At 40.4% G+C, this 23,899-nt stretch overlaps 1 protein-coding gene across 11 annotated transcripts in view; it reads right to left on the bottom strand.

The window, feature by feature from the left end:
* Positions 1-23,899, bottom strand: part of SOX5 (SRY-box transcription factor 5) — a 606,300-nt gene that overhangs the window by 263,276 nt on the left and 319,125 nt on the right. For all 11 annotated transcript variants that reach the window (XM_074937768.1, XM_074937807.1, XM_074937745.1 and 8 more), the window contains one exon: positions 18,363-18,573. In XM_074937768.1, coding sequence (XP_074793869.1) covers positions 18,363-18,573 — 211 coding nt within the window. The remainder of the gene's footprint in view (positions 1-18,362; positions 18,574-23,899) is intronic.

Consider the following 23,899-nt stretch of genomic DNA (forward strand, 5'->3'; position numbering starts at 1 on the left):
TAGATCCGGAAGCAGTAGCCCCTTCTTCTGACATAAAATCATGTTATTCAAACACCAGGCTCTGTACAGCTGATCTGAGCACTAGGTTTTTTTTATTGATTAATAAATAATTATAAAACCTACACATATCTAAATCTATTTCTATCTCAAGATCTTAAGATAGATTCAGATATACTGCTATCAATTTTAATTCTTCCCTCTGGCAATTTCTAGACAATACTGTTTGATACCGTGTACAACATCCTTAAAATACTGTCTCTCAGAAAGCTTGCAGTCAGATGTTCTTTGAGTATTCTAATAGTAAGTTAGACATCTCTCAGTTCTGAATCCTTTATATGAATCGGAACTCAGGCGTTTTGACTGTTAATTACTCTCTGATTAGCTTGCATCTAGTGAAACAAACTAAAGGGAAAATTCTCCCCTAAGCACCATACAGAAAATCTCAACTCCAATATTCTTCTCTCCCTATGAGCCTAGAACTCCCACCGTCATCAAAGAGAGTGCTGCACACGTAGAGGAGCAAAATATCAGAGTTTAGATCCACCGTATACATTTCAGAGAAGAATTTTGCCCTAATACCAAAAATTTTAAAACCCTTTTATGTTCGAACGCAAGGCAAAATTCCCCTCTTGGATCCATGTGGCATATTCAGACCAATATTCTGCTGTGTGCATGCAAATATCCCATTGATGTTAAAGGAAAGCTCTGTATTGACTTTATTAAATAGAGACAGAAAAGATGAGGGTGAGTTTAGTAATGACAGCGTGTTTGCATGTGCATATTATATATCTATCTATCTATACAGGTACATGGTTTCATTTTGGTCTGAAGTAATCACAAAGAAGGAACAACTGTTAGGATAGCATAAGACTCTAAATGTTGCTGTAATCTAATATTTATTCAATAACAGGGACATTGTATTTTGTATGGCTCTAGATGTCACACAGGAAACAAGCAAAGAGAGGTCACAAGATATTCTACGTAACCCAAACAATAATGTCTAGCTATTATCCATTCATAGTCTTTAAAAATATTATAAATTACATTTTAAAATCAAATAGGAATGATCCTTCCAAATAAACAAGAAAAACATATTCACTAATGTGAAGGAGAAAAAGCAATTTGCCCTGAATTGATATCTCCTGCTTCTCCTCATCTTTCCTCCTTCACAAGACTGTCACCAAGAACTGGCACATACTTAAAGTCAGGTGTGGAGATGAAATGTCAGTGTCTTTTTAAGGCCTATGCTATCAAAAGAATAGCTGGACACTTCATTTTAAGCTCCCCCTCCCATTATGGGACTCACCCACCCCACCATACAAAGAAATGGACTTTGTTTAACAAATGAACAATGATTAAAACTGCTTTTAACAAAGAGTTGGTGTCTGAAATGAATCAACAATTGCTGTATCAGCAAGAGGGATGCAACAAAAAAAGAAGGGTCATTGACTAAAATACATATTACAAATCAAAAATACTCTATGTGAGGGGGTGCTCTGCCATCTTTGGGCTGTGACTGACATCTGTCCTCCCTCCTCCTTTGTCACCCTGCATAGCCTCACGCAGCATTCACAGCCAAAAGTCTGCCTCTAATTTTAGTTCCTACTCCTGGCACATGTTGTGTCCCAGATCACTGGGAGCCTTGAATTAATACACTAAGACTCAGTATTAAGCTAAATAACTGGCAGCTTTACTGAATGCATTCAACCTGGCAGGAGATCTTCTTGGAATTGTCTAAACACTCCCAGCATCCTGTCCCGGCACACACCAGGTTTGTGAAAAACCTGGGGGTTCCTCTATTTCGGCTGTTCCAAGACTCAATCAGGATCACAAGTACCAAGATCATGTCAGAGGGGGAAATTTCAAGAATATTATAGCATGTATTTTATTAAAATTCTTTAATGAATGTTTCTCCCTTCTGCTTTTCCTAGGATGGGGGTCTGCTCCTTCAAGAACAGAGGATCTTTGTTTTTCTTCCCACACCCTTCTCCGTGGAAAAAAAAGGGTGAATAGGAAGATTAAAAAAAAAAGCAAGCCTGGCACTACGTTTCATTTGTTGTCCTTAAAAAAGAAAAAAAGAAAGAAAGAAAACATAGGGAAGTGTAGTTGGTGGACTCAGTTTAGTTCCAAGTGGAGAAATGTCTGCATCACAAAAGCCACCATTAGAACTGGCAGCACTGTCAGAAATATCATCTGAGAAGGAAAGGATGAATTAGGTCTACCCTCTCACGGCCTGGCAGTCCAGTTCATGCCCTGCTTGAGGGACATGGCCAGGACAGCATGGTGGCAGCTTGCAGTGCCACAGTCCATACCACCTTTCCTACTGATAAAACTTCACCATCCAAGGCCATCATTTCCAGAACACAAATTACCTTAACAATAAACAGGGAGTTGTCCTGTGGACTAACAGGCTAATTGCTGTGCAGACTTCAGTAACATGAGACACCATCTACAATTTTGCTATCTTTTTGCAATGGTCTTACGTGTGCCACCATATTTCAATATTGTAGAATTAAGGAAAATCATGGAAAAGTGGGGAGAAAAGAAATGGCTAGTAGCTGGTTGCCAAACAGAATAAGATCCTACTATTATTACCAGCTAATAGAATTAGGCCAGGTCGATATAACAAACCTATATGCGTATAACTATGTAGCTCAAGGGTTTGAGAAATCTACACCCTGGAGGAATGCAGTTATACCGACCTAACCCCCCGTGTAGACTGTGCTATGTTGACGGGAGAGCTTCTCCCATCGACATAGCTACTGCCTCTCTGGGAGGTGGATTAACTACACTGATAAGAGAAGCTCTCCTGTCGGCATAGCCGCATCTTCACTAAAGTGCTACAGCAGTGCAGCTGCACCACTGTAGCACTGTACGTGAAGACAAGCCCTTAGTCTCTCGAGAGTATTTTTTGGAGCAGAAATAAGAGGTTCCAGTCCTAGCTCCCTGCATATGATTTATCTAACAATACTTCAGTTTGTTACCAAATTATGTCCAACAATAGGATTTTAACTCCTGTGAACCTCAGACAGGATTGGCTTGGTTCAACTTGTAAGGAGAGCATGCAATGTACCTGGATGCCCATCCTGTATCCCAAAAGCTTCACAGAAGCTATGAATCACTTGATGACATAGCAAGGAGAGATGCATAAGAAAAGACAACTAAAATCAACTAATCTTGAGTGAAATGTCTCCATATTTAGTTAAATTGCTTTGCTGAGTAAAGCGAATATGAGCTCCGTGTGGAATCCAGAATTGTAGCAGCTGAAAACTATTAGCCAGAACCCAATGTCCTCTACTTTCTAGATAGATTAGATAGAAAACCTAGCTTTATTCAAGCTTAGATCATAGACAAAAGCAAAAGCATATGGCCCCTCTTTATACTTTGGGGAGTGTTAAATAAGGAAGAGAGGGAGAAAAAGAGCACGAGTGACATCATAAGCTCTGGGTGAATGATGGTTATTACTACAGCAGAAACGTACTTTAAAAATATTTTTACTTTTTTATTTTTGTGGTTCCTGACTCTGTACTGTGGGAGACGCAAGTATTAGTTGTTGGGGTGGGAGGCATGTTATGTGTGCAGGGGTGGGGGAGCTTCAGAAAGAAAGGCCAAAGATAAATATATACAAATTTATATACAAAAAATTCCCCCCCAAAGAATCTTTCATTCATCCTCAAAATATTGTCCTTGAAAACTGATCATCACTCTAAAATACATGATTAATCTAGAATTCAAAACAGACTAGAAAAACAGGTCAGTCTTGGCTAACTTCTTCCAAGTTGTGATAAGTACTTGGGCACCAGTAGTAATTTGGAAATTACACAATGTGTTTAGATGCTTAAGCTATGGTGATTCTTACTCATGTGCAGAGGGATATACTGATTGCCTCTTTGAGGAATGGGAAAGAAATATCACGAGAGTCAAACAGACTGGGCCTCAGGAACTGCATCTTCTTCTGACTATTTAAAGAAGATTTATCGGTTATGGTCAAGTGGTAAGTCTCACACACAACCAATTGCCTGTGACAGCAAGCAGAGAGAGAGCATTCTCAGACTTTGGCGCTTTTTATTATTTAGTAGTAGTAACACTACTACTATTTGTATTCTCGTAGTGCCTAACAGACCTAGTCCAGGACCCCAATTAGCTAGGTGTGGTACAAACCCAGAACAAGTTCAGTTGTTGTCTAGTGTGCTTCAAATTATTCAGAACTTTAGCAATTCAATTAGTTCTGGCTAAAAAGAATGAGGTGACTAGTAAACTTCACATCCTGCTCTGAGTTTCACAATAATCATACATTAAATTGCTGTTTCTGCATGAGAACTCTCTCTCTCTCTCTCTGTCACAGATCTTTAGTTCTCTCTCTTAATGCTAACAGCTGGTAGAAGAGGTAACTTAAAAGGTCAATCTATGGGGTCTCAGATCCTACCCAAATATCCTGCATTACAATAGTTGTACAGGAGATGTCACACCATCCAGAAAGTGTCCTACTTCCTAGCAACTAACTACACATGAAATGAGCTGTAGCTCACGAAAGCTTATGCTCAAATAAATTTGTTAGTCTCGAAGGTGCCACAAGTACTTTTCTTTTTGCGAATACAGACTAACACGGCTCTACTCTGAAACCTACACATACAAGGGTGCTGGAACAATTTGTATAGCAGGGATGCTGAGAGCCATTGAACGAAACTGTAAACCCTGTATATAATGGAAACCACTTCAAGCCGGGGGTGCTGCAGCACCCCCCGCATCCCTAGTTCCAGCATCTATGGAAAAATACTACCTTGTAATTCTCTCCATAGTGATAACTTTAGGAACAAATATACTCGCTGACCATAGAGGCACAAAACCTCCCACAACAACACACGTCTTCCCCAGATCCTGCACTGGGTCAAATGCTGTCTGCACAAGGCTTTCACTGAAGTCAATGGGAGTTGTGATCATGCAACCAAGGGCAGAATTTCGCCCATGATATTGTTTTTTAACTGTGTGTTTACCTCTCCCCACTTTGAAATAAATCAAGATGAGATTTCTCTCAAGCAAAATGAACCTAAATGTAAGCCATACTGTTCACAACAGGGAGGCTAGGAATTCAACTTCAGTCATATGGTCCTCTCTTTCTCTAACTCACAGCAGTAACAGGGAGAAAAGGGCAGGAGGCTAATTAATGCACAGGATTTGGCCGACAAGAGGCCTAACTAGAGTGGAATCCAGTAAGAATGACAAAAGGTGTGGGTTCCCCCTTTAAAAAACATCACCGTTGAGACATGCATTGGCACATCTAATACCAGCTCTGTTTGCTTTGAAATAAATCATTTTCCCCAAAGTTGAAAAGTTTTTTCCCTCCCTCCCTTCTTTCTTGTACAGACTTAGGAGTAGCCACTCCTATTTACATTGTGCTGCTCCCAACATTGCCACCTGTCAGTCAAAGTTCCATTCCTCAGTTAGAAAAGAAAAGAGATCTTTGCACTGATCAAAAATGCTAGGGAAGGAAAGGGGGGGTGGAGAGGGCAAGAGAGAGAGACAAGAGATTAGAGGGTAACAAAACTAGAAAGGAAGATAAACAGAACCAAAAAGAAAAATGTCCTTTGTTCATTTAAATGGCTTTGTGCTCCCAAGCCCTCTGCATGACTAATGCTAGGCTGTGGTGTGTAAACCTCTTGGGCACATTATACAAACAGAGCATAACTCGGCCTGAACAAACAAAGGCCTAAGCAACAGTGATTGAATTCATCTTAAAACAACAAATCAATTCTTCCCTATTAATGCCCTAAATACCAGCGTAGGAGCACTGTCCTGTTGTAATAAACAGCCATGTGTTCAATTACCGTCTGTTTTCCCAACTACTGCTCTCTTCAGTAATTACACCATGCAATGCATTCTTCATTGACATTATATTAATGTGCTGGGAAGAGAGATCTTAAATACGAATTAAATCAAGGCTAAACATTTCAGAAAGCCTTGCAGAGTTGCACAAGTGCTAACAGCACATTATTTAGCAGGAAGTAAAGAGTGATTTTCTGTTCTGTCATTCTCCACTTTCCTTCCTTGATTAAATAAACAAACTAAAAAAAAATAATCGAGTATCAAAGAACTGTGCTGCCTCAGATGCTTGTCACAGTTAACCTTACATATGCATCTTACATAGATGCCCATTTTATCTGAATGAGTTATGTGTTTATAAGTTGTGTTTCATAAATATGTGCATCTGTCACATCAGCAAAAACAACAAAAAACCTCAACAACAGTCAGGTGACAACAAAAGAAAAACAGCGAACAGAAAACTTTTTGTACCAAGACAAAGGCAGAAGGATAAAGGTTCAAGAAAAGGTTCCTCACCCTTCTGCAGAACTGTCAAACAACTTCAACTGAATATTGAATAGCACACGGTAAACAGACCAAACAAAAGGTATGATGAAAGATGTATTTACTTGTGCAAGGCTCCTTCCCCAACCTTTCTTTCCATTTCATATACACCCACACTGCACAGTTTGCATTGTGTTGTTAAATAACCAATAGCAACCTAGATGAAACAGTAGAAGGGTTTCTATGATGCTGTCAAGCACCAGACAGATGCTTGGCAGTGTCAATATGGTTCTTTACGTTTGGGTTTTGCCAAAGTTCTCAATAAAAATAAAATAGTAATAACAATAATAATAATTAAAAAAAAAGAAAAAAGATGGCAATATGAGTTAGTGCACAGATGTCCGGTACCTTCTGAAATCAATCGTGTATCTTGTTACCTGCTGGGTTTTATTTCAACAAGCTTCGCTATCGGGGAAACATAGATAAGAAAAGTGTTGCTTTCTGCCTGTGTAGTGGATTGCAACAATTTGTATAAGGAAGCAAAAACAAATTCTGGGGGAGTAATGAATGTCAATTCCAGTTCCCTTAGAGTATTAGCTCATTGGCCACTGCTGTGAAGAGATTGTAGGCCTGTCTGACACACAAACAATGATAAACTTTGGAGGACTCCATTTTAAAATAAAAGCAGTCAGTGCCTCTAAATTTTTCTGTTGAGGGTTTGAAATGTAGAAATTCCCACTTTTAGGTGAGAATGAACTTTGAAAGGTTTTCACTCTGGCTAAAATACTATGGAACAAATCCTGCCTTCAGAACCATGTGTCTGTTTCCCACTGATTTTAGAGGAGCTCCCAGGTGTCTGTAAGCATTCTTTAGCGCAAATGGTGACTTGTGCTTCTCCTCACATCAGGTCATCAAATGTAGAAACAAATTAAAAAACCTTTTACAGGTACTTTTTTGAGATTTACTTTACTTTACTTTGAGTCTCATTTGAGCTCCTCAAGTTGCCTGTATGCACATTATATGACACACAGAAACACACACATATGGCATGATCTTCCCTGGAGCGACAGAAATAAGGTAAAACAATAAGAAGACATCATAGAAAAGAGAAAAACCTCCAACCATAGCTTGTTTATAACACAGGAGATGGATATATCATGTAAAGCACCCTGTCCAAAATGACAACATACAAACAACACTGAAGTGAGATCAAAGTTAAAAACTAACTAATAATAAATATAACCAACAGCTTCAAATTTAGAGTGTTTTTACCAGGCCACTTCATTAACAAAGAAAACAAGTGGGAGTTGCTATGAATCTCAGCCTTTGCCATACTAGAGGCCTTCACATGCTTCTAGAAGACAGCCTTGTGAATAGCTCATAGCACAGATTGCTATCTAAAGCTAATCAAACAGTATGATAGGCCACCTTAATCAACTTCAAAAAGCCAATCTACATGCTTAACCCAGCTTCTAGCCTCTCCTTCCCTGATCGCTCTCTCACTCATTTGGCCATATTTCCCCTCACTTATTTTCCACAAATAGTGCAGTTAAGAAAGAACACTGGGAGCTCTTCAGGTCTTGGTATTTTGGGCGCAGGTGGTAAAGAAAACTTTGAAGTGAGCTCTCCACTAACTCTAGTACTGGCCGTGCCTCCTCCGTAAGCAGCTCTTATTAAAAAAAAGACCAAGCACCCACTAGAACAAAACCAAGCAGGCCTATTTAATTAGGACAAATGCTTGATATCCACTTCTTCACATTAAACCACACAGGCCTGGGAGGTCGGATTAATTTTAATATGCATGGTCATGACAAGTGCCTCCGGGGTAAGGAAGAAGGGAAGAAAACCCACAAACCCTGCTAGCTTGACAAATAGGTTTCAGATACATGTTTTCCATGTTGCCCAGATTAGAATGTTACTATTCAGCAAGGGCTTGAACCTTTAAAATGAGGGACAAGAGGCCTGAGAAACAGGTGGCTAGCTCTCCACTCTTGAATAAATGATATCCCCCAAAAGCTGTGGCATATAAACACACAAAAAGAGCTGGCATACTCCCTCATGTATTTTTGTATATTAACAGGCTGGGTCAGAGGCTTTTCCGACAGTGATCCATGTATTGCAATTGAAGCTCAGGAAGCTGATGGCTTTGCCAAAAACATACAAGGAAAACAGACTGCAACCCATTTAGCTGAAACATTTTGGGGCATCGGAGGCATTCAAATAAATATTTAGTAGTGGGCTCTTCTATTTAGCAGAGAAAGGTATAATATAATACAATCCAATGGCTGGAAGTTGAAGCTAGACTAATTCAGATTGGAAATAGGGTGTAAATTTTTAATGGTGAGAGTAATTAACCATTGGAACAATTTACCAAGAGTCATGGTGGAGTCTTCATCACTGACAATTTTTAAATCAAGACTTGACGTTTTTCTAAAAGATGTGCTCTGGGAATTATTTAGGGCAAGTTCTATGGCCTGTGTTATACAGGAAGTCAGATTAGATGAGCACAATGGTCCCTTCTGGCCTTGGAATCTATGAAAAAAATGGAGAGCAGGGTGGATAATCCAGGGAGCTGCTGGAGCTAGGAGACAGAACCATTAACTTGGTTTTGGTTAAACTTGGTTATGCTACATTGTTCAAGATGGGAACAGATAAACGAAGGGCTCTGTTGCTGCTGGTGGTTCCTTTTTGTGGGATGAGTATATTTTGGAAAGCAATCTTAATTATCTGACCCATAAGAGTAGACTTTCATCCTAAAATAGTCCTTCTCCCCTTCCCCTTTCCTATCTCCTCCCTACAAAAGCACAAACTAGGATATCACTCGACCATAGTGGTTTCTTGGATATTTAAGATGCTACATCAGCATCTCAGATGCATTTATCAAGTAAGAAAAAAGAAATCCCAAAATTCTGAACCTTTGAGGATCTAAGCAAGAGAGACTTGGAAGAGAATCTAAGCAACTTTTGAAAACACCCATTGAAACCAACCATAACTATCGAGCTACGCTATTAGGAAGGAATACACTTAAACTGAAGATGACAAATGAGCAAACTTCACTTTGAGTGAAAGGAGCTGGCAGGGCTTCAAACTAGGCTACCTGTGTTCTAAAGTTAAAGCACTTTTTAATGAAGATTAATCAGACACCACAGCATTTAAGGGCTTCTTTTCACACAGGCTTGTTTCACAAACTTTTTCCCCCCTCATCAGTTATGTGAGTGCACATTTCCATATGGTGGTGTCTTTGTAAAAGGTGCATGGAGGTTAGATGCTGGCTTGCTCTACAAGAAGAGACACTTTTTCTGGTGACAGACTGCATAGATGAACATGTAAACCACAATGCGCTTAGAGCATCCTTCTACAGCAGCAGGAGCGTGAGGAACAAAACTTAAAAGTACTCAGCTGAAAGGTACCCTTGTTTGTCCTTCAGTAGAACAGCATTACAAAGCCTCTTCAACATGTACTTTGTCAAAAGGACAGTGAGGAACCAAACAAAAGAGACTCAAACCTCAGCCAATTAGAGTATCCTTAGGCTTTTCCCCAGGATCTGTTCTCTATTTTTTTCCTACTTTATCAGATGTGATTTAAAAACAGAACTCTGCATTTCAAAGGCCTCCCTTCTTGTGCCCATTACTGGCCTGCTTTGGAATTTATGGCTTAAGAAGAGGGAGACCTCTTGATTTCTTTACAAGAGATGTGATTAAAAGTTTGATAATATTAGGGGATATTCCGAGTTCATATTTCAGCTAGAGAGCCTGAATCCAACATGGTTCACTTTTACAGACGAGAGAACTGCTTAAACAACTGCCATTTCAATTACGACAAGAGCAGGTATTGTGATTTATAATGTAAATTTAAACATCAAACACAAATAGTCTTTAGGGGATGTTCAGAAGACAAAAATTATGCCCAAGAGACCTTTTTTGTCCCTTTCTTTCCCACAAAAAAAATTACTTATAGCATTGTAACACACATTAATAGATAAGAATATTATGTTTACAATGCCTATTAAAGCCCTACAAACATGTGTCCTAGTAACCCTTTAACCATATACATACTATATATTTATTTGTTTTATTTATTTACAATAGCATCCACACATGCTAGATGTTTTCTAAACACTCAAAAGAATGATCTCTCCTCTGAGGAGCTATGGACCAACAGACAGGTAGATGGACATAAGGAGCTAAGGGAAACAACAACAGGAAATCTATTTCTATATAAAATCAACCCAATTCACTGTAAGCAGCACAGCAGAAGAAAACAAAAGAGGGACTTCAGTATGGTCAGAGCAGGGGCCATGCAGATGAGTGAGCACACGTGCGCAAACACACACCATCTGATTGCTTAGGTGGCCCTATGGTGCTTTATGTCCAGGCATCCACTGGAACACTACAGTAATGGAAATACCTTTTTACACGTAGCTCAGGGGCAGTCCTCAGAGAGGGAAATGCAGAAACTGCCACAAACCAAAACTGATTAACTCAAAGAGAAGAATAATTCTTAACAAGTTTCTGAGCTGTAAACATCAAGAAAGAGCTTTCGCCTATTGCTAAAAATGTCTTTGGTGGGTTTGTTTGTTTGTTCTTTGATTTTTGCAAAAGCCCAACCATGAATTTAGAGAAAAGGCTATGACAGATTTAAAGCATTTAATTTTCCACAAATGCAGGGCCATAAATTAAAATACTGCAATCCAATCCCATTAATAGTGCAAGAAAAACCTAAGTGGTTGCTTCGGTCTTTGCTTTTCATGAACTTGTGTCAAGCTCAGTGACTTCAAAGAGATTTCTATTTCATTTCTATGACTGAAGAGAACAGACAGAGAGTCTCTGCCATTCTCTGATGCCTTAAGAAAATAGAAAAAAACCATGCCTGTATCTCATTCCCCTAATGATTTTAGCTGCAAAAGGAATCCCAGGGTCGATAGATGACCCTCAGGGCAAGGACTTGAGGTCTGTCTCAGTATATAAGGCTTCTCCAAACCTACTCCATTATCTTCATTATTGTACACCAGAAATAAAAAGGGACTGACTCCTCTTCTGAAGTCTAAGTTAGAAAAGGATGGAATGTTTCATGTAAAATAACATCGTGTGACTTCGGTAATAGGTTTATGCCTTTGGGGACCTGAATGCTAAAGCAGTCTATGAGGATTTTCAGCAGAATTTGAGAAGGAAAAAAGTGCACAATGCATCAATGATGAGTAAAATTCCACAGATTTTATATTTGCTAAAACGTTCCATGCCTATGTGCCAAAATGCCTCATTCTCCACTGGATACTTGCGAAAGTCAAAAGCAAAATGGCAGGTTCAGAAGATTAAAAATAATGGGCGTGAGGTTTAGGACTAAGTAGAAATCACAAAAAAGCAATCACTATACCTGTGGAAGAAAGAAAAAGCAAGCCAAGCATCCTTTGTAAATTTCTGAGGAAACACTAGATAGACTGGCTTCCCTCAGTGGAGCTTTTACAAGTACATATATACAACAAAACAATATTGCACCCTAAAATATACACATTGATCTCTAGCCACAAAATACTTTCTTAAAAGGAATGATGCTACCTGCTCCTAACCACAACACACACACACTGTAATATGTTTGGTAAAATCATTAAAATCCATATATTTTTGAGGGTGATTAGCACTTGCACCAGCAAATACTTTTCTTTTCCACGTCTTAAATGGGTTTCGGATCAGGCCCTAAATATCCCACCCATCCAATATTTGCATATTGTCCCAATTTTGAAGGAGCAATCCACATCCTGTAATCTTAACATGCTAGATCTTCCAGGAACTCAACAGATATTTTGGGCCTTTCACAACGCAATGATGTTGCATCACATCATATCATAGTGTCACAATGAATACAGTATCACTAGGGCCCTAACAAAGCCCTGAAAAATGTTTCATGGACCGTGAAATCTCGTGTCCCCTTGAGAAATCTGGTCTTTGTATAGTATAGGGTAAAAGTACACAAGATTTCAAGGGGGAGACCAGCATTTCTCAAATTGGGAGTCCTGACCCAAAAGGGAGTTGCAGGGGGGTCACAAGGTTATTTTAGGGGGGTTGTGGTATTGCCACCCTTACTTCTGCACTGCCTTCAGAGCCGAGTGGCTGGAGAATGGCAGCTGTTGGCCAGGTGCCCAGCTCTGAAGACAGCACCCCACCAGAATTAAGGGTGGTAATACCATGCCATGCCACCCTTACTTCTGCGCTACTACTTTCAGAGCTGGGTAGCTAAAGAGTGGTGGCTGCTGAGGGCCCAGAAGTAAGGGTGGCAACACCATACCAGGCCATCCTTACTGCTGCACTGCTGCTGGCAGCGTCTCTGCCTTCAGAGCTGGGCTCCCAGCCAGCAGCCACCGTTCTCCAGCTGCCCAGCTCTGAAGCCACCAGCAGCAGTGCAGAAGTAAGGGTAGCAGTGCCGCAACCCCACCCCCTACAATAACCTTGCGAATCCCCTCCCACACACACACCCCGCCTTTTTGGGTCAGGACCCCTACAATTATAACACTGTGAAATTTCAGATTTAAATATCTGAAATAATGAAATGTATTATTTTTTAAATCCTATGACTGTGAAATTGACCAAAGTGGACCGTGAATTTGACAGGGCCCTAAGTATCATATACCCTTATGTCCCAACATTGCAATGTTAATTTCAGGACATCATGAAATGGCTTTGTGATGTGCCACTGTAAATGTTACAAAGACGTGACCTGCAGATTTGTGGCAAACAGCTTAAAGTGGAAACCCTATCTCAAACTTCAGTGTTATGTACCATTAAGTGTCATTTTTATGCTAATCACCAGATGCACTACACCTGGCCAAAAGTCTTCATCAGAGTTCTTTTGGAGGTTTCAGTTATCCTGGTGTAAGTTAGCGAAGCTGAATCTGCTCATATACTGTGCTTTGAATGTTTCAAGTGTACTTTTTCTTTAGTTTCAAAATACATTTTCAAATGGTAGAATGGATATATAAAGAAACAGAAATCTAGTTCATGCCTGGAGTCAAGAAGATTAAAGGAAACTCTTTGATTTAAACTATCACTACTGAAATTGTTTCTCTTCCCAGAGAAAGAAACTAGGTATTATTATTATTTATATTACAACTGTGCCCAGCTAAGATCACAGCCTTATTGTGCAAGGTCCTGTACTTTCCAGATTAAAATTTTGTACTGAGACATACAGCATCACCTGCTGTAGAGTTACCTGCATGTATTATTAGAGATTGCCAATTGTAGCACATCTTATCCAGAGAGAAAACATGATTTTTTTATTACTTGACTAGCAACAAGCAATGGCTGAGATCTCCACACTTGAACTCTGTCAACAAAACATTAGAGACATAAGGTGGGTGAGGTAATATATTTTATTGAACCAACTTCTGTTGGGGAGAGAGAAACTTTTGAGCTATATGGAGCTCTTCTTCAGGTCAAGAGCTCATCTCTATCACCACCAGAAGTTGGTCCAATAAAAGATATTATCTCATCACCTCGTGTCTCTAATATCCTGGGACCAACACAGCTACAACAACACTGCATATATCAATAAAACATAACAGTAACAAAAAGACTTTCTGAAAGAGTTAACACACAAAGAGGCAGTGGTTGCAGTGGGCAGCTAACTTTTGAGAAAGACAACATTGTTTTGTGGAGGGTTTTTAAAAAACAATTGAGAGTGGTTTGCCTTCCACACCCCATAAAGATAAAAATTTAATTAGCCACTTAAAAAAATTCATGCTGACTGGAACAAGGGGTGGTGGTGGGAGGGCTTGCTGAGATGACATATTCCCTCCTCACCACCTTTTAATGCTCTTATGCAAGTCTAATTTTTTTCCTAGTCAGCTCACCTCAGTGGCCTCCTTTTGTTTGACGCCCCATTTCCCATTCTCTTCTAACTTCTGAACTTTTGTTAGTTTGCTTTTAGGGAAAAGAAGAGTAGAACAAAACAAAACAACCACCTTCTTTTCTCTTTTTATTTCTGGATGGGGAGGAATCAGAGACATGAATATGGCACCCTCATAATGATTTAACTAGGGCTTAATGAAATTTTCATCACAACCTGTTGTTCATTTTAATGGCCTTTGAAAGACAATAGAACAATGGCTAGAGGGAAGAAAAGATTTTCTGTTGCATACATTTGTAAAGCCCAACATTCAGTTGCTCCCCCCTCCCTCCCAATCTCTTTACAAAGCTGTATACCTTTTGTTTGTACTGTATATTTTCATTTTAGTGAAGATGAGGAAATGCATACGTGCTGTAACCATTCTCATCTCTAACTGTGGCCTTTCCTTAATGGAGTCTTTGGAGCATGCTCAACTTCCTATTCAACACTTTATTTACATGTTGCCCAGAAATCCCTCTTCTTTCCCATCTCCTAAACAACTTTGCCTCTTCTTTTCCTCACTGCCCCACACACAGCCACAGTGTAGAAGTCTTTCCCACTCCAAGGCACAAAGAAGGTCATGACATTGGCCATAATGTCAGTGGTAAAAGCAAACCAGAATGGTTCAATATGTTTAATACCTTTTTAAAATAATAGTTATTAAACAAAGCATTTGTTTTTTTAGCAGACTCTTACCGGGGGTCCCACTAAAGAGAAGACTAATTTACAGCTAGTGTACGAGAGAGTGTGAAGAAGAAGGGTTTCTTCAGGTATGTTGGCAACAAGAAGAAAGCCAAGGAAAGTGTGGGCCCCTTACTGAATGAGGGAGGCAACCTAGTGACAGAGGATGTGGAAAAAGCTAATGTGCTCTATGCTTTTTTTGCCTCTGTCTTCACTAACAAGGACAGCTCCCAGACTGCTGCGCTGGGCATCGCAACATGGGGAGTAGATGGCCAGCCCTCTGTGGAGAAAGAGGTGGTTAGGGACTATTTAGAAAAGCTAGATGTGCACAAGTCCATGGGGCTGGACGAGTTGCATCCGAGAGTGCTAAAGGAATTGGCGGATGTGATTGCAGAGCCATTGGCCATTATCTTTGAAAACTCGTGGCGAATGGGGGAAGTCCCGGATGACTGGAAAAAGGCCAATGTAGTGCCAATCTTTAAAAAAGGGACGAAGGAGGATCCTGGGAACGACAGGCCAGTCAGCCTCACCTCAGTCCCCGGAAAAATCATGGAGCAGGTCCTCAAGGAATCAATCCTGAAGCACTTACACGAGAGGAAAGTGATCAGGAACAGTCAGCATGGATTCACCAAGGGAAGGTCATGCCTGACTAATCTAATCGCCTTCTATGATGAGATTACTGATTCTGTGGATGAAGGGAAAGCAGTGGATGTATTGTTTCTTGACTTTAGCAAAGCTTTTGACATGGTCTCCCACAGTATTCTTGTCAGCAAGTTAAAGAAGTATGGGCTGGATGAATGTACTATAAGGTGGGTAGAAAGTTGGCTAGATTGTCGGGCTCAACGGGTAGTGATCAATGGCTCCATGTCTAGTTGGCAGCCGGTGTCAAGTGGAGTGCCCCAGGGGTCAGTCCTGGGGCCGGTTTTGTTCAATATCTTCATAAATGATCTGGAGGATGGTGTGGATTGCACTCTCAGCAAATTTGCGGATGATACTAAACTGGGAGGAGTGGTAGATACACTGGAGGGCAGAGATAGGATACAGAGGGACCTAGACAAATTGGAGGATTGGGCCAAAAGAAACCTGATGAGGTTCAATAAGAATAAGTGCAGGGTCCTGCACTTAGGACGGAAGAACCCAATGCACAGCTACAGACTAGGGACCGAATGGCTAGGCAGCAGTTCTGCGGAAAAGGACCTAGGGGTTACAGTGGACGAGAAGCTGGATATGAGTCAGCAGTGTGCCCTTGTTGCCAAGAAGGCCAATGGCATTTTGGGATGTATAAAGTAGGGGCATAGCGAGCAGATCGAGGGACGTGATCATTCCCCTCTATTCGACATTGGTGAGGCCTCATCTGGAGTACTGTGTCCAGTTTTGGGCCCCACACTACAAGAAGGATGTGGATAAATTGGAGAGAGTCCAGCGAAGGGCAACAAAAATGATTAGGAGTCTGGAACACATGACTTATGAGGAGAGGCTGAGGGAACTGGGATTGTTTAGTCTGCGGAAGAGAAGAATGAGGGAGGATTTGATAGCTGCTTTCAACTACCTGAGAGGTGGTTCCAGAGAGGATGGTTCTAGACTATTCTCAGTGGTAGAAGAGGACAGGACAAGGAGTAATGGTCTCAAGTTGCAGTGGGGGAGGTTTAGGTTGGATATTAGGAAAAACTTTTTCACTAGGAGGGTGGTGAAACACTGGAATGCGTTACCTAGGGAGGTGGTAGAATCTCCTTCCTTGGAAGTTTTTAAGGTCAGGCTTGACAAAGCCTTGGCTGGGATGATTTGATTGGGGATTGGTCCTGCTTTGAGCAGGGGGTTGGACTAGATGACCTCCTGAGGTCCCTTCCAACCCTGATATTCTATGATTCTATGAATATACTTCTCTTTGCTTTTTTGTCAGCCAGTTTCCTTCAAATGTAGTCCTAAAAATTTCCCACAGGCATCATCAATGCACACCCAAGCACAGTATAGCTTTTGGGGAGCTCCGAGGTTGGGTTTTTTCCACTTTTATAAACTAGTGAAAAGGGATAGGCCCACACAAAGTCAGATGGTGAGTAATACTGCAAGGTAACTAGGGAATCAGTAGCAGTGGGTTCATATAAGGGCACCAAATCCCTGTAGCCTTGGAAATCCACAAGGTCTACCAAAACAGTTATAATAATATTTTCTGGATGGCTCAGGGGAGTGCAATGGGACATGGAGACTTCCATCTTTAGATCACTGGTTTAAATTCAGCCCAGATTGATAGCGACTGAAAATATTTTCCATCTAAAGGCTGTTCAGTGGCCTCTATGAAATGAGTTGGCCTGCTACAGAACAGGTGCATGGGCAGAGGATGAACTGTGGGCTGGGGGAGGCTACTCCCGGCCCAGCCTGACCCTTCTGCCTGAGACCCCTCTGCCTTCCCGCACCAGAGCCCAGACACCTCCCCCCCCACCACGGCCACCAGCTTCCCCCCAAGGCCGCCTGAGCACCAGGTGGGCAGTGAGGCTCCCCAGCTAAAGCCCTGGAGCGCCAGATGCGCAGCACGGCGTCCCCCCTCCAAGCCCCAGAGCACCAGGTGGATGGGCGGCATGACCCCCACCCCGAAGTGCTGGGCAGGCAGCGCATCCCCGCCCCCCAGCCCTGGACTGCAGGGAGGGTGGGCAGCGTGGCCCCCCCTCTCCCAAACACCACGCAGTGCAAACACAGCTCCAGCTGCCCAGAGTCCGGCCCAGGGCTGCAGGGGAAAGAGCCAGCCCACGGCCCCACAAAGTGCCAGCAGGAAGCAGGAGGAGGCCTGGGGCGGAGCATGGGTGGGACCACACAGAGCTGTTTGGGGAGGCACAGCTCCCCATGGACAGGTAGCTCGTATCTCTGGCAGTGAAGCCAAGGGCGGAAAGGGCACAGAGACTCTACTGCTACCTCCTAGAGGTGGTCCCTGAATGTTGGGGTGAAAAATTTCCACAGCAGCACAGGGGAAATGTGTATTACATCTGTTTGCACAGTATCTGTTCCACAGATAAATAAAAGGATTATATTTTAGGGCACACTTAATCCAGGACCTTTCATGATTACCAAATTCCACCTTCTGTCCTTCAAATATTGGCCCTGTCTATACAAGTGGATTTTTTTCAAAAGTTTACCATCGTTGATAACACTGTTTTCAGCTCACTGGTGTTAGCAATGTCAGTAGCCCTAATGTAGACAGGCCCTAGCTTGTCACCACTGTAGCAACCAGCATGTCAATTAGACCGGATTCTGAGCTGGGTTAGAAGACATTGTGCTTACGGTGGTGGCAGCAGCTAGCTCATATAAAGCAGAGTAGGGCAAAACTGGGAAAAAAGTTTAAACAGTGCTGGTGAAATGGTGGAACACTTGTGAAAATTATCCCTAGTGTAGAGAGGACACACACTTCCATTTTGCCAGCAACAAGTGCAGGGGATCAATGGATGGATATCCAAAGTTGACAGAACCTGGAGGAAAGCAAACAAAATTTTGGCTCATTTCCCAGGCCTTACCTTCTGGCTCGTTTTTGATGAGCTCTTCCATTTTTCTCTGCTTTAAAGTGTCTACAACATCTGCTAAGCTGCCTTTACGCCTTTCAGGGGTTCCCAGGGCTGTGCTGGACAATGACTCTCCACTCTGACGCCCACCTTCTTCTGCCTTCAAGGGTGAGGTAGATGAGTTGTGCGGGGCAAATGAAGACATCACTTTATTGCCATCAACTTCCTGAAAGAGGAGAGACATGAGATGAAACTTGAAAAAGAAGAAAAGGAAGAAAGAAATAACAACTCTTTGTTCTTTGAGTTCATTGCTGTTTGTTCTTCTGGTGAAACCTTTAAAAAGAAATGCAATGCTTCAAAAACATCCAGAACAAAGCCTCTCGATAAAGGATAAACTAAGATTACAGGCTGAAGTGAGCAAAGATCAGCTTGCAGGAGAGAAACACAAAATACAGTTTTTCTCTAATTGAGGAGAAGTGCTGCACTCATAGGTTTTCTAATAACAATGGTATTGATTACCTTTAATTGTTTGCTCTTTTACAGCTTTCTATGTGCAATCTTCAGATTTTTTCCCTAGGATAATTAATTTCCTGCCTTTTTAAAGCACTTAATGCCATGATGGCTAGTTGCTGTTGGAAATGAAATAATAATCAGCTATTAAATCCCTGCACTATATGATTTTTTTTTCAACTCACAGTTCAAGTAGCTCTCCGATCTCTAAGGAAAGAAGCAATCATTTTACTGCTTCTAATTCATTTTCTTTCCTCCTCTTCCATTTCATACCCTCTTTCCTTTTAAAGATAATATTTTTCACAAGGGTGGTCCTCATCACACTCACAGGTGGCATAGTGACACAACTGCACAATTTCCTAAGATACAGGCATAATCGGCCTTGCATTAAAGTCAACAGGAGCAATCTCATTGACATTAACAGATGACAGATCTAGGTCCTATATGTACAAACTTGCCTCCATTAATGTGGGAGCCTTCGTCTCTGCAGTGCCTGGCACATGCAGGATCTTTTTTTGACTCAAGGAGTCTCCCTTCTCTTTTTAAATCTTTTTTGACACTCTTGCATATGCCTCTTAAATCCTTTCTTCCTCTGCTATTGCTTTAGAAACCAATCCTGCAAACACTTATGTGCTTAAAGTTAACTATGTACTTTGATTAGTTCCTTTGATTCTATGATTTTAATGTCTTCATTCAGGTCCTTAATTTGTTACATATCATATCTATATTACATAATGTTGCAAAATTATATATTTCGATTATCTGTCTTAAACATTTTCTTCTGTTCAGATTCTTCTCTTATTCTTTAGCTCTTAATAACACTATAGAGTATTTCCTTATATGTTTGTATAAAATGTTGGATAACTATTTCCATTATTAATAAAGTCAGTGAACCAGATTCTGATCTCAGTTATAAAGCTGGTAGAGAAAAATCATTGCACTTTTAAAAACTGTTTCCATTTTGCAGGGTTTGAAAATGGATCCATTTTCCATTTTTTGTTAAACTGGTTTCCACCAAAAAAAAAAAAAATTCCAAATCATTTTTGGTAGTTTTCATTTATTAAAACCACATTTTCTATTGGTTTTCATGTAACCAAAATTTTTCCATAACCCTTTTGGTAAACAATTTTATTAAAATATATAGTGGAATATTTCATGAAGTTTCAATAATGTTGACAATTTTTCATAGAACATTTCATTTTTACAAAAATGCCCTCCCCCCTTTTTCTTTTTAAATGAAAAAACTTCCCATGAAAAATGTTAACTGGCCCTACACACTTACATTGGTGAATCTATGGAGTCACTTCAATACATTCTTTAACTGAGATCAGAAGTTGGCCTATTATCTACTCCAAAAGCCTGATCCAAAGCCCACTGGATTCAAAGCCTTTCTAATGACCTCAGTGGGCTTTAGACCAGGCCATAAAAGAATATTCTGACTCCAGCTGACAAAAACATTCCTTTTTGCTTGAGGTTCCCTCCAAGTTTGATCTACAAGTGGAAAGTTATCTGTTGCTACCAATGGGTTTCAACAACAGGTAGAGCTAACTTGGACATGAATATAGTTTTACTGCAAGCAGAATAAAATATGTTCAACCATTGATGTAATGGTTTTAATCATCTTCAGCACTAGTACAAGCTTTACCCGTCACTCATACATATTGTCAAGCAATAGCAATATTAATAATGTTCTGAAAAACTTCTCGCTTGTTTGCCCTATCAAGACAAAAAAGCCAACTGTCTTCCTCAGTTACAGTTCTTGACCGAGTCTACACCATTAAGAGGTTCCAGGAACAAATGTTGCTAGCAATTTTTGAAGGGCAACAAACTCCTTGCTTTCTTTTTTTCCCCCCCTTCAAACCGGGCTCCAAAGATACTAAAGCATATTTTTGCATGTTTCACATATCAGACAGATTGGGAAAAAGTATTTGCAATGGGAGCCTAAATAGCTTTACTGGTCCTTATACATTTTGTGATGGTTTTTGATGATGTGATGACCAACTGAAAACAAAAATGATCTTGTTTCTGTTTTCTTTTGTTTGTTGGGGGTGTGTGTGTGTGTGGTGGTGGTGGTGAATGATAGCTTTGGGTTGTATATTCAGGACTGCAGCTATCGAAGGAAGATACAATAAAATGCAAGGCAACTTTTAAAAAACATATTTTACAAACTACTTGGCATGCAAACCGTATCCCAGAATACTTTCCATTACTAAAAGTTATATGGGCTATTTGTTCAGGAGGGGGAAATTGCATCAAGAGTGGTGTTGTGATTAATACACTGGACTAAGGCTCAGGTGATCTACGTTCAATTCCTGGTTCTTCCATACTTCCTGTGTGACCTTGGGCAAATTTCTCTGGGTCTCAGTTTCTCATTGCCAAAATAGGGATGAGTGTAATACTTCCTTACTTTGCTAGGGTATTATAAGGATAAATTGATTAATGATTGTGAGGTGCTCTGATGGGGGAGGGCCACATACATACCAATACACAGTGCGGGGGGGGGGGGGGGGGAGGAATCATTCAGACCTAAGCCCTGTACAGACTTCAGAAGAACATATCTGTGCATTAAATTACATTTTAAAATTCCTGCTCCAAGAGTAAATTGTTTTCACCCTTTGTTGAAACCACACCATCTGTGTGTGTGCATACATAGTGTTTGAATATCATTTTTATGGGCTATTCATGCCCAGGTGGTTCTTAATGTACACTACACTTAATTAAAACACACATACAGTAGGCTCACAGCTGCATTCTGAGCTAAGTTAAGGTACAGTGAATTATTCATCCAAAAAGATCTGCAGCAATCATACATTCGTTTTGTGATTTACAATCTAAAAAGAATCTTCTCCTCCCAGTGCACAGGAATGGGTGCACACTGCATCCATTAACGTTAATTAGAGTTTCACGTGTAAGCTTCAGCATATCGAGGTAAGCCTATACCCTCCACCAGACTAGCCATGATTTTATCCTATGATCATTCTGCACAACAACCTGAAATGCATAACTGTTGTCTTTGTTTCACCTTACTCACTTCTATTTAATTTCACATTCTATTTCACATCTTTATTAGGAGAAAAAAACAAAACAAAAAGACAAAGCCTTTCAGACCTATTAAGTCTTTCGTTGTTTGAAAAAAGAAGAAACTTACTCATGGTTATGGACATATGTTAAGAGCTGTATAAATCTAAGGAACTTTCAGTCAGGGAATTCTTGAGAAATTATGCATGAGACTTTAAACATCCCACTGCCAACACCTTGAAGAATCCTTAATGGCAAGAGGACACCACTTCAGAAACTGCCTCAAATTAATCCCAGTGGTGGAAAGTCTCCCTTCAACTGAGTGAGACTTAGCAGGTCTGTCTTTTGAAAAAACACACACACAATTTACTCAGTTTACTGAAAGAAAAGCACATTACAATTTTCTAGCACGTATCATAAAAAAAAAAAAAAAAAAAAAAAAAAAAAAAGCATGCACCAGCTTCTCTAAATACTTGTTAAGGTAGGAAAATTTACAGAAATTTAGCAGACCTCACAAGTGTTACAAACCCCTGTAACCACAACAGTGGAAAACTAAATGCTGTTGCTAATTCACCCAGGAATATTCTCTGTCTGCTATGTAACCGTTTCACCTGTTCAAATTTGATTACATTTCAGCCTCTGGCTCTGCTAATCCCTGTAACAGTTTTATGCAGTTAGCAGCTGTTTCGTGTATGGGGGTCCATTGTTCATTTACATTGTGAATTGCTTGCTAATGTGTGCTGACACAACACTCAATCAAACTCCGAACTGGGACTGTACTCACCAACACCTGATGCAGTCGTTTCTTGTTTTCTCCACTTTAGATGGCAGTCAGAAACCTACAAAGATCCTGCAGACAAGGTCATTCAGGCTGGCCCCTTTTCTCTCTTCACCCCACCAACAATGAAAAATAGATTGACCCAAGATTCAAGCCTTCTGGTTCTATTCAGATCTAGAATCCCTCAGAAACACTTGTTCATTTATATGAAAGTTGCTACCTGTGGACGAATCTCTCTTCCAAGGTTTAATGATAAAACAGGCTTCTGCCCTTTCAGGATGAGGTCAATAATCTTCCTTTGTTAATCTTGGGCAAGCTTTACTTAATCTAGCCCCCTTGTCACCTTTGTGATTGACAGGAAAAGTCATGTCACTGGACAATGGACTTATCCTCACTGAGCAATAGATTTTTAAAGATTACTCAATGTTACCCTTGCTCTCATAAAAAGTACAAATATTTTGCTGTTAAAAGAACTTTATTTATATCTTTAAAATGGCCTGTTTCCATTTCCACAGTCTGAGTAAGACCCTCTGCCAATTTTAAAGTGACGGTAAAATATTTATTCAAAAGGAACAAGTTGTACATTATGCAGATTTCTATAGTATCTTTTAGCATTCTAAGTATGTTTCTGCTTCTTAGCCTTTGGATGCACATTATCAGATATGACTTCTCAGCTCCTAATCCAAAATTAAACTCAGACAGATAGAAGAAACCTGTGCTTCTGTAACATTAAAGTTGTTACCTAAGCTGACCAATAACCAAATGGAAATTCAGAGCTAAGCTGAAACTGTTAGTTACCACTGCCTGTTGTTCTGGGATGCTGTATCTGAAGCATTAAAATGATAAAGGGAAGCTGACTGCAGCCAAAAATACCTGGAATAAGATGGCTGTCTTTAAAACAAGCACTAATATTGTCTGGTTTAAAGACACATTTGATCCTTTATGTTAAGAATAACCTAACAACAGGGTTTTTTAAAGCTGGACTTCTGCCCATTTTTTGCTTCTTTATAATGTGTGAAGACGACAAGAAAAAAAAATTTTTTTCCTGTCTTTTAAATTAGATATTTAGGCCCTGTCTACCCTGGAATACTCTACAGCGACTGGAAAACTAGTGAAGTTATGTCTACAAGGTCAAGAGATTGAAAACAGAGCAATTGTGAAGGCAAGGGATTTTTAGTCAGACTGCTTAGAAGTGTTTGCATTTTGTTAACAGCTATTCAATTTCAATGCCTAATATATATTTTGG

This window comes from Natator depressus, chromosome 1 (assembly GCF_965152275.1).
Source record: "Natator depressus isolate rNatDep1 chromosome 1, rNatDep2.hap1, whole genome shotgun sequence".
Taxonomy (NCBI): domain Eukaryota; kingdom Metazoa; phylum Chordata; order Testudines; family Cheloniidae; genus Natator; species Natator depressus.